The 11,566-nt window shown below is 34.3% G+C and overlaps 2 protein-coding genes across 4 annotated transcripts; one reads left to right on the forward strand and one right to left on the reverse strand.

Annotated features, from left to right (window-relative positions):
* The first annotated feature begins 1,320 nt into the window (after nt 1–1,320).
* LOC18598353 (short chain aldehyde dehydrogenase 1-like) lies at nt 1,321–2,646 on the forward strand. Its single transcript, XM_007027846.3, has 2 exons — nt 1,321–1,563; nt 1,717–2,646. Exons 1-2 carry the CDS (start codon nt 1,535–1,537, stop codon nt 2,510–2,512), a joined length of 825 nt encoding a protein of 274 aa, XP_007027908.3. The 5' UTR covers nt 1,321–1,534; the 3' UTR covers nt 2,513–2,646.
* A 960-nt stretch (nt 2,647–3,606) lies between these two features.
* LOC18598354 (TLD-domain containing nucleolar protein) lies at nt 3,607–8,459 on the reverse strand. Of its 3 annotated transcripts, none has more exons than XM_088806544.1 (9): nt 8,336–8,459; nt 8,135–8,237; nt 7,925–8,029; nt 7,388–7,473; nt 6,912–7,153; nt 6,038–6,227; nt 5,306–5,319; nt 4,807–5,024; nt 3,607–4,174 (listed from the first exon to the last, which is right to left on the reverse strand). In XM_088806544.1, the coding sequence occupies exons 1-9, from the start codon at nt 8,386–8,388 to the stop codon at nt 3,869–3,871; spliced, it is 1,317 nt and encodes a 438-aa protein (XP_088662670.1). In that variant the 5' UTR covers nt 8,389–8,459; the 3' UTR covers nt 3,607–3,868. The 3 variants fall into 3 exon arrangements, with proteins under 3 accessions (XP_088662670.1, XP_088662669.1, XP_017977518.2); XM_088806543.1 differs by having other exon boundaries at nt 5,246–5,319; XM_018122029.2 differs by lacking the exon at nt 5,306–5,319 and having other exon boundaries at nt 4,807–4,990.
* Between the last annotated feature and the right edge of the window lie 3,107 nt (nt 8,460–11,566).

Raw genomic sequence — 11,566 nt, forward strand, 5'->3', positions numbered from 1 at the left:
GGGAGTGGGGCATACCTTAGCTTTGGGAAATTTCCTACTTTCAGGTTGCCTTCTCGGACCCAAGAACCCAGCAGCCAGGCTGCAACATCCTAAGGCAACCCACTTTGAACCCGCTTTGAGCCCATAAATTCAAGCGCATGGGAAGAAAGATAAAGCATAGCCGTTTGAAACAACAATTGAAAGTGGGTGGCTATCTGCACTTATTTAATCGAGAATAAAACCAAGGAATATTAGTTTTATATCTGGAAAGAGAGTAAAAACAAAAGAAGGGCTTTATATAACGGGATAGTCATATATTCCTAATTGAAGTTGAAGATATTGAGAAAAGAAATAACAAAAAATAATAATATATTTAGTCCAAAGTGGCTTCGGATTGGATCAACCACATTAAACAAGCAATTATTTTTAAAATTAGATCATATTCATGTCATTTGTAAGTAATCCCTTGGTTAAATTCTCAGAACAAATAAGAATGTAACATCGCTGGTAACAAAATAACTATAATATCCATATTTCACACAATTTTTTTGTTAATCTTTATAAGTTTTTTTTTTTTATAAATTACGCTTTTATTCAAACTTAGCCAATGATCAATTAGCGATTTGACTTATTAGGTTAATCTCTATAAGTTGCCTTGTAAATTTAAGATCAAGTTAGCTCCTATCAACTCCGTGATTCAACTACAAGATTAATATATGAATCTAGATAAAATATATAATACCCTTTATTGATCATAAGTTAATTAAGAGGTCGTCATGGTTTTTTAATTATATTTTATGAAGGCGAAAATAGATAGAGCTAAGGTGCCTGTGCTTGGAACTCAAATCAAATTTTCAAGCTTAATAGGTTAGGTCAAGCCTAATTCTCATGTTTATTTGATTTGATAAACAATCGAGTTAGCCAAATTTAAATTCAATGCCGCTTAACTCATTTTAACTCTCATATATTTACGGTTGTTGGGGCATTTTTATTTATTTAATTTTAGCTATCATTATATGATATATTTGAAATTATTTTCATTGCCAAAAAAAAAAAAGGTAATTACAGAAAACAGACTAATCTGTTTAAGTAAAATGTTTATGTGCGTAAATTACGAAATTAACTACTAGTAAATATAAATATGCCTATACATTATAATATAGATCCTTTAGATGTTTGGTCAATGTTTTACTGCCCGCTTGCTAAGGAGTCGCGACGTATTTGAGACACAGAACTAGAAGTCATGGAAATGTCTGTTACATCGTAGACTTCAAAGTACTGAAATGAAGTAGTTCAAATTGTGGACGCAAGTGTGTGTAACTAATTCAAATTGTGGACGCAAGTGTGTGTAACTAAGTGTCGATATATTCTTACGATGAACGCATTCAAAGAGATAACTGACGACGCCATTGTTGATTTCTCGGAGTAATTAAGGTTACAGTCTGTGAAGCTATAAAGACCTGATAACAATGAAGTGAAATACACATTCCAAGTGTTGCAATCAAAAACACGCAGAGTGACATATTGGGCAGGATCTCCTTTGTTGATAACTACAATGAGCGCCGAGTCTTCAGTAACCAAGAGGTAAATCCCAGAGTTCCCAAATTCATGACAGTGCAGAACATTGAAACAAATGTTGTTTCTGTCAATCCGAAATTGAGTTAGCAAGAAGTTTGCACGCTAATTAGCTATTTGTCATAATTATGTTAAGTATGAACTTTACATTCTTCTATGCAGGCTAGAAGGTAAGGTGGCACTGATAACTGGTGGTGCCAGTGGCCTAGGAGAGAGTACAGCCAGGCTGTTCGTCCAACATGGAGCCAAGGTTCTGATTGCTGATATTCAAGATGACTTGGGCCACTCCCTTTGCCAAGAACTTGGAACAGAAACCATCAGCTATGTCCACTGTGATGTAACATGCGAATCTGATGTCCAAAATGCTGTAGAATTGGCGGTTTCCAAGTATGGAAAGCTTGATATCATGTTGAATAACGCTGGAATTATGGGTCACCATGAAGTAAGAGTTACAGATGCAGATACCGAGAACTTCAAGACAGTGTTTGATATCAATGTGCTTGGTGGATTCCTGGGTGCCAAGCATGCCGCTAGGGTCATGGTTCCTGCCAAGAAAGGGTGCATTCTCTTTACGGCAAGTCTTGCTTCAAAAATAAGCATGGGTACCCCTCATGCATACAAGGCATCAAAGCATGCAGTGGTAGGGTTGACTAAGAGCTTGAGCGTGGAGTTAGGTGAGTATGGAATTAGAGTTAATTGCATTTCACCTCATGCAGTTGCCACTCCGTTGTTCCAAAAAACACTCGGGGTATTCGATAAGAAGAAGGGAGAGGAGGCCGTTTCTGCTTCAGCAGTACTGAAAGGGGCCGTCCTGGAACCAGAAGATTTTGCAAATGCAGCCCTCTATTTGGCAAGCGATGAGGCTAAATATCTCAGTGGTGTCAACCTGACAATTGATGGAGGGTATAGCCTCAGCAATCAAACATGGAAGATGGGACTATCAGTACTTTCTGAATAGACCTTTGTGTTAAACTTATCTAAAACTACATATGTAATTGAGGGCTTATTTGTATGGCCGGTGTCTGAGTCTACTTTCAGTTTCGAACTATGTTTTCCTCAATAAAATTTCTGTCTTATCCGAAGGTAAAACAATTTTATTCCAAAGACAGAAATACAAAAGAAAAGCAGACCCTAAACAAGTTAGAAGCTCTGCAGCAAAAACAGATACGTCATTGAATCAAGCAAGCCAGGGAACCAAATCCTGAAAATCTAGAAAATTCATTGTATCATCCATGTGGTTATTGTTTCCACCACGTCTCTTGGTCACGGCGAGATTAGAACGGTAAAAGGCGTCTTATCCCATAGCAAACCAAAATCTCCCAACTACGACATTATTGATAATTGATAGGCAACTTTTTCTTCATGTCTGCGCAAGCTCTTTGGCCTTTTCTCTTTTCTTAAAGTGCAAATACTCACTCTTTTCAACACTTTTGACCATTTTACCCGAGAATATCTCTTATATTTTGGACTATTTTCCTTATATTTTTTGGTCGAAATTGGACTATCGAGTGATTAATAGGTCTTATGTGCAAGAGACCTCTTAAACATTATGCTTTCTGCGCATATAGTTTACCGTAGATGCCACCATTTTTCTTCCGACTTGGATGTGACACATCACATACAATGCTAAAAAATCTAAAGCAACAGTAAACTATATAAACAAGAACCGTATATACATTTATAAACGGTTATATCTCATCAGAAAATATATCTTTCTTTCAAATTTTTACATGTAAATCACGTTGTAAAAAACATGAGAGAAAAAGGAAATATGGGAATTTAGTACTGTACGTCTTATTTCTTAATCTGCAACTGTTACAAGATTTGGGTATATAAGCAAAAGATAAAGGAAACCTATTTACAAGATCACCACTGTACTAGCTAACTAAATAACCTTAACAATTAAACTATTTATACGAAAAAATCAAGCAATAAGATGCCAGGCATGTTGATATGACAGCAGAATAATAGTAAAACGCAGAAATTCATATAGCAAAGAAAGAGTAAATGATACTCTGAAGGCTATCAATACTTGACAATAAGAAAGGGTAGTTAGTTCTCAATCTTCTTCTATGCATTTTATTTTGAAACCAGATTTCTATGAGCCAAAAGCATTACACCTTTTCAAAGGCAGTAATCACCATCAGTGGTAACATATACTGCATCCAGTTATACACACCTAGTGCTAAGCAGAATCGAATAATTCTACAGTACAGGCCACAATGACTCGGTGCCTCCCTCATTTAGTTATAAGAATTTTTTAGATTGTCAAGACCATCTAAAAAATGCATGCAATGTTGGAAAGCCTCCCAGACTACTCGCTGGCATTTGCAATCCCAACCATGTTGAGCATATGCCTGTCCTCCTTAAACCTTTCTAACACTGTACCCTTTACAACATCTTGCTTTTCATGTTCCATTCCTTTTCTAACAACTCCCCAGCATTCTATCACCTCTGGGCATATTTGGCTGGTCTTTGAAAGGCAAGGGCTATTGAAAGTGGTACAGGAAAAGGTATGCCCCTGATCAAAGCCTGCTGAGAGGAACAGGCCAAAGTGATTAATGCGTCCTCCAAAACCAAAACCATTTGGGATTGCCTCTGAACTGAAGTTCACAGCACACTGCCAATGCAAGATTATTAGCAACAGGGAACTGGCACACTCCCATAGGCATCAGACGGAAAGTATGCAGTTTTGGTTCTTTCCCAACTCAGAAATCAGAAAACCAGATAAAAAGGGGAAACATAAATCCACTTTTTCAAATCAGAAGAAAAGGAGTTGGATGACCAACCCAGGGCCAGGTTTAAGAGTCCTTGCATCTCAGTGGTCAAACCCACATTAAGTCCATGATATTAGAATAATAAATATTGAACAACCCTGAATAACTTTTATAGATAATTCCAATTCATTTTCAAGTTGAGTATGAAAGCTGCCACAATAAATCCTAAATCAGTGCTACCCTAAGTATAGACAACTTAAAGTTGGCAGTGTAACTGTGTAATTGCATAATTTCCATCCTGGAAAGGTCTAATTCTACAGACATTTTACTCAATCACTACAGAGCTCTATAAATGACAGCATGCCAACTTACAAGAGGAAATTCTCTTAGAAATATCAGAACTATAAAGCAAATACTGCAATGGAATATTCTAGGAAACAAAGAATTCAAACATAACTTGGCTTCATCTTGAAATGAAAGGAAGTGGAAATGGTACCCTGGGAAAAAATGAAACAAAAGCAAAGTGGAAACATACCCATTGCAAATTACTATTTGCACCTGTTGGCCTGAAAATTGATGCCTTCGGGTAGAGCTGAAAGATAAAAGACTTCATGTCCCCATAGAAATTGCTATGCCTCTCCCAAGGCTGAGAAGCATAACCTCCAAATATGTAACCTTCTCTATCCTTAATAATCAAGACAGTTGGCCCATCATTGTTTCTGCAGTTCAATTGAACAATTACCCATTCCACTCCTATTTAAAAAAGAAAAGGTCCCAGCAACTGAGAAATGGAAATAAAATTAGAAAGTTCTTATAGATTATACTGTCTTCAAGAAAAAGAAAACGAAACAAAGAAAGGCTGAAAACAATAGTGAGAAAGTTCATCATTTGATACAGAGAAATTTGTCTTTTCTCTATTTTATTTAATGAACCACTCACATACAAGCCCATAAACCTAGAAGGCAGAAAAATACGTATCCAATCGGCATATTTTAGGCTCCATTTGATTGATGCTTTTGTTTTTTCCTTCTTACCTTTTTTGCAAAAACTGAACAAAAGGAAGAAAAAAAATAAAAAATGAATAGTCAAATAGCAATAAGCAAAATCATCAACTAAACAGAGAAGCAACTCCATAGTTCATCATAGACAAACAAGGCGTCTTGCTTGATTGCAAAGCATGAAAAAAAGATGAGCTAAATGCTTGTCAATTTCTTCTTGGTCTCCCTAATAGATGCATAACCAAGAGTGACAGCGTTCACAATGAGCTCTTTCTGTTCATTGAGACTGTTCCATGTAAGATATAGGGAGCCCATATGCATCAATGACATCGTTTAGGGATTTCTAGGTCAAAGCAGCTTCAAAGGAGACTGGATAAAGAAGCCAAGATAAAAATATCGAAAGTTATTGCAGCAATGGAAACCATACTATAATTGTTTAACATATCACTGAAGATGGAGTTTAGTAGTCACGAATAGATAAGAAATTGTCAAGCAAAATGAGGAAACCTTTGATCATAATCACACCAAAACAAATCAGACATGATCAATTTCATATTATTTAAACCAAAAAATAACAATTATCTGTAATTTTTTCAGAATAGTTTAAAATATTACATGAACTTCTCAACATCCAGAACCAGAAAATAGTTGGGTAAGCAGGGTACAGAACTAACGGGGGGATTCTTATGACTTGAAATAAAATGAAGAAAAACTAATAAAGTCTGAATAGAGATAAGATGGTTGCAAGAAAGAAAGCAAGGTACTTACGATACATTGCCCAAGAATGTGTTGAAACTTAAGCCATTTAATGCACTATGATACAAAAGTTTCCATTCCTCTAGCTCTTCTTGAGATAGAGCTCCTCCTATATGCCAAGCATATTCATCTCTTAGTAATATTACACTAGAATCAATATTCTCCAAATGCTGCAATTTAGGAACCTGAGATCCCAGTCTCCCTACACAAGAAAGTATCGATTAAAACTGGACCTCTGATATTAATTTTATCTCTATCATAGGAGACTGGAAAGGATTCAGCGTAACAACTACCTGGCCATGTATATAATTAATCTACAACTCAGCTTAATCTAAGTCAAGCCTTAATAATTAAGCATAATATAAAGACAAAAATAAGTTTTTCCCAATGAATCAGGCTTATCAAAGTTAAGCTGGGTGCAATAAAATCAGATCATCAAATTGAAATTAAGAGAACTGCATATTTTTGCTAAGTTCTGGGAATGCACAGCTAGACAAGGATACAAATTCAAAATTATACACATAAACCAGCACGCCTTGCAGTATATGTCTCATCTATTCCAATTCCAGTTATCAATGATGAACCTAATTGTGATGGTTTTGAGCTACCTGCGCTCATATGTAGACCATTGTCATCAAGAGCCATTCCAATTACAAACTGTTATTAAAATAGAATACATATATCATTAGATGGACAAAAATGCTTTAAAAGCCATTTCTTCTGAACACAAAACTTTAAGTTAAGCAGCATGTCCGTACTGCAATTGTTTGCATTAAACATAAAGTAGCTTTTCATACTTGTATGACATAATGTTTCCATTGATGATACCAGAATGTGAAAGATTACAGAATAAAAGGGCATAGATAAGCGAAGAAGCATAGAGAACCTGGGTCTGGTGGCACAAATAGGCTCGCAAGGAACTTCTTCACAGATGGTACAAGAGAACACCAGCTTTTGAAATCCTCAAAAGACATACTTTTATCATTACATCCGTCATGATCCTTTGAGAAACTTGCAGCATTCAGAAATGTGTCCACCATGTAGCAATTCGATCTTGATCCTGGTCCAGAACCTTTCAGGTGGAATATATGATCAAACATTGTGATTAGAACAGATTCTAGATCAGACCTGTCATTGAGAAGAAGCCACTTAAATTAGAAGGTCTCTAAAATGACAGAGTAGCTAGAAATTAAAACATTTTCAATCAATTAGATGGTAAAAGTAATTATAACATGAAACAAAAAATGTTCCTTCATTAGATTTCATGTGTTGGGAAATAAATGTTGACAAAACCAATTTTAATGGCTAGGAAAAAGTGAGTTGGTGAAGTAAAGAGAATATTGCAAGTGATCATAATCCTACCTTGTCAAAATTTCATCATTTGTAACATCCAACAATCGATAAATAAACTCCTCAATCTCATCATTTGTCCCTTTCTCATAAGTCCCCTACAAAAAATGAAACATATAACCAATAGGTTCTGCGAGCTCAATACAGAACAGCCATTAACATAGGATCCCCTTAGTTTGCTTTGTTCCTTGCCTTTTGATATTTGTTATTTCCTTCTTCAAAAGTTACTAAAGTGCAAAATCTTAGTATTTGATTTGAAAATGAACAAATAGTCAAAATGTAACACACAGAAAATATGGTAACCATTCCATATTGAAGCAAAACCATGCGTTTTGTCATTCACAATATGTTAAAATTTTAAAAGTTAATTATTTAACAACAGCTACGGGCGTTTAGCTTTTCACCTGGGGAAGTAAAACCTAAGTAACAAAAGCAACAATCAGATGAAGTTATAACCAACTACATTCGTTTTAAGCATTTGTATGAACCACTGATAACTAACAACAAAAATGCCGGATATAATAATAGAATCTAAAAAGGAGGAATTACTTTAGTGGTCACGAGGTCTTCGAAACTAAGCTTATCGTCTTTCCTTCCCTGTGTGGCTAAATCAAACATTCTGTCTCCGAGAGGACCTTTTAATCCAAAGTAAACCTACACCCATAATAACACTTCTTGTTTAAAATAAAAAAGAATCAATGGAAATCAAAACAAACATTCATAAACAAAAATGGGGTAGATCAGAAAAAGGAACAAAACCTGAAAGACAGAAGAAGATATATATTGACCATTGCTCTGTGACTGGGCAGCCAGGGAAGCGAACAGTGATTTGAGATCCTCCAGTTCCTTTGGTGTAAAAGATCTTAAACACAATTATTTTTATTAGTTCAATTATATCCACCATATCATAAGTAGTTTTTAATAAAAAATAAATAAAGGACAGAAGACAAAAAAAGAAACCTGGAAGCTGAAGTGAAACGAGGATTTGCAGGAGGTGACTGGCTGTTTCCCATTGCTCTTTTCTTGCTCTGCTTTACTTTGATAAATTTTCCGGTTAATGTTCGTTTCTTCCGTTTGCCTGTCTCCCCATTTGCTTATATTTAATGGGCCGAGGTTCGGTACAATACTCGATGTCCAAGTCCAAACTGATCGAATTTTTGTTGGATTGGAAACCAGCCCAAATTGCCATGATCGATATTGAAGAAGACATTTATGTTTATTTTTTTTTATTAATGTTTTCTTAACCAAAATATGCTTCGAGAGACAGTATTGAATCACTGTTACCTAGAGAAAATTTAGGGCTTAATTATTTTTATTTTTTCAAAAGGTGCAATGTATAATGACATTCAATGTCAAATGATGGGCAATATAATTTGTTTTATTGAATTCATGATTAAATATCATTTTCAAGAAAATATTTAATATTTTTTTCCAAGAAATGAAGTACCATTTTCCTTTCCTCAATACATATTTTTCAATGTTTCACAACATATAATTAAATATTTTTATTAAATCAAAATATCCATATATTAATAAACAATTTAGTGGTTTTTCTTTTTCTAAAAACAGGTATATATAACCATTAATGTCAACACTGCCAACTTTGGGATCAATCTTGCCTTCATTTTTGCCTGAAATTCAAATTTTGTGAAAGAGGGGTCAATCCCTCAAAGGGTGGGATCATAGCAAAAAAGGAAGGCAACATGGAATCACAATAAGGAATAAAGCTCAAGTGTTACGAAGTCAGAAAATATAAATGAAGAGAGTTCAAAGTTCAAGCTTAATTAACAGAGGAAAGATCAACTTAGAGCATATGAAAAATATAACTCTCACTTTTTATTGGAAGAAATAATAACCTAAAAAACTTTGAATAGCTCTCCTTAAGAAATCATAAGGCAAAAGTGAAGAGAATAGCATTCAAGTGGATTCCCAACATAGTCACCCAAACTTATATGTTCAAGAGTCATTTATAATCATTACCAAAGCATTATCAAGAAAACACAAAGACTATTGCAAGGAATAATTTGGCATTCTCCATTTTTGCAATCATTCAAGAAATTATCAACTCACAGAGAGATTTCCAATAAAAAAATATACACAGATCATAAATTTAAAGATACATCCATTCTCAACCATATTGTTATGAAATATGAAAGTTTTAATATCAAAGATATCGAAGCCATTGTTATTTAAAAAAACATAAGTAGGTGAAAAACAAATGTAGTTTTTCCTTTTGTGGAGCACCAGTTTATGATGGAAAGTGGAGTGGAGAGGAGGAAGGAAATTGTTGACGAAGAAAACATTCCATTGCTTCTTGATATCATCATATCTTATCTTGTCTTGCCTTTATCTCATCTTGTTGTGTTCTAAGTTGAGAGAGTGAGGTTTGGATTTCTATAATTCTTTCCAACAACCTATGGTCCATATGTCCCACGTGAGATGTGTTGCCATACATCCTTTCCATGAGAGACTTTAAGGCTTTTTAAGTGTCAAAAGATTGTTTACTATGTCCTTCTTGGAGCATATTCCTTTTGACTCATTTACCCTCATAATTAATGACATACCCTATCTTGCCCATTGCTATAGGAGGGTCAAACCTTGTATCTAGGTTTAAATATTCAAGCAACAGTAATGCCATTTCATAAAGAAGACACGTTCTAAAGCCAAGCACAATTTTCATCATGTTATCGAAGATGAATTTAACTAAGTTTACTCTAGTTTTATGTTTAATTCGGTATATAAACTACATGTCTTCCTTATCAAGGATAGAGTACTTACTATCCGAGTGTTTTCAAGTGTGAGACACCATTAGATGTAAGATCCTATCATACATAGATAATCTTGAAGCACTACTGACTTTGCTTTCACTATAGTTGGATAAGTATAAACATCATTTGCTATGGCTAATTCATTGATGTCTCCTTTAATGACATCTCCTTTATCTTCCATTCTTAATATAATTTAAAAAAAAAAATTGAAAAAGCTCTCAGGGCCAACTCCTTGTTAAAGTTTTATTTAAGATATGAAAAAGAAGTACAAAGGGATGGGAACATAAACCTTCCTTCTAAAATTACATAAGAAATAAGAGAGAAGACCTAATATAGGTACTACTTTCCTTGCATATTTTTTATGAATGCTTAAGAAAAGTAGTACTACTCTTTTACAATATACTAGGTAAGAAAAATAAATTAGGAGTACTACTCCTTTATAATTATTTAAATTTAATATATGGAAGATTTAATTTGTTTAATTTCAAAATACCTTTCAACTCTCTAGTAACTTCATGAAAAACTTTAAGACCCTGATGGGCATATTCACAATTTGACAAAAAAATCTATTGCTTGGTTACCCCTTCTATTTAAATGAGAAACTCTAGAAGAAAAGTTTTGTAAACATTTCCTTATAAATGCAAGTATATATCAAATATCATGGGAGCCTTTAATTCCTACCTTTGCTGTCAAGCCCAACTCTATAATATACTTGTCATGTCATTCATGTACTTGATAGCATGTCTGCATACTTGGATGTCTCGAAAAATCGTTAAAAATCGATATCGTACCTAGTGGTACAATTAAGTCGATTAAAACCTTGAACTATTTTGAATAGAGATTTTAGGGTATATTTGAGAGTTATTGAACCTTAGAATGTCTTAATATGGTGATTCGGAATTCGAAGATTAATTTGGAGTCAAATTAAGAATTTTCATAACGTAGGGGCAAAATGGTCATTTTGCCACCTGAGGGCAAAATGGGAATGTTGGACGAAATTTTTGACCAAGTTTGACTAATTGGAGCATGATTTGAATTTGAGAAATGAAAAATTTTAATTTCAACATTTTTTCGAACATAAGGGCAAAACAGTCATTTTACGTGTCCACGAGGACGTAATTGGAATTTTTAAAATTTTACACCACCATAACACTTGTCAAGCCAATGAATTTCACCTATTATTATTTTATACTTTGGATAATTAAGAGATTACATGTGGTGGTGAGAAAATGCTTAATTGTTAAGTTTTAACCATGGACCAATCACATGGTGACATATGTCAAGTTTTAATATTTTTATAATTTTCTTTATAAACTCAACATAAACTCTCCCATTTCACTCTTCATGGCCGGCCAAAGCAAAGAACAAAGAGAAAAGAATAGATACAAACCCTAAAGAGGAAAATTTAAGAGAAATTTGTTGA

Source organism: Theobroma cacao, chromosome 5 (genome assembly GCF_053813885.1).
Source record: "Theobroma cacao isolate CCN51 chromosome 5, ASM5381388v1, whole genome shotgun sequence".
Lineage (NCBI taxonomy): Eukaryota > Viridiplantae > Streptophyta > Magnoliopsida > Malvales > Malvaceae > Theobroma > Theobroma cacao.

Excerpts from the sequence above, each read along its gene's own strand:
- LOC18598353 (XM_007027846.3), top strand. The coding sequence starts at position 1,535 with ATGAGCGCCGAGTCTTCAGTAACCAAGAG. Across the intron at positions 1,564-1,716 it reads GAGTCTTCAGTAACCAAGAG|GCTAGAAGGTAAGGTGGCAC; the intron begins GTAAATCCCAGA and ends TCTTCTATGCAG.
- LOC18598354 (XM_088806543.1), bottom strand. The coding sequence starts at position 8,388 with ATGGGAAACAGCCAGTCACCTCCTGCAAATCCTCGTTTCACTTCAGCT. Across the intron at positions 6,228-6,911 it reads ATTTGTGCCACCAGACCCAG|GGAGACTGGGATCTCAGGTT; the intron begins GTTCTCTATGCT and ends TTTCTTGTGTAG. Across the intron at positions 4,175-4,806 it reads CAAATAGTAATTTGCAATGG|TGTGCTGTGAACTTCAGTTC; the intron begins GTATGTTTCCAC and ends TTGCATTGGCAG.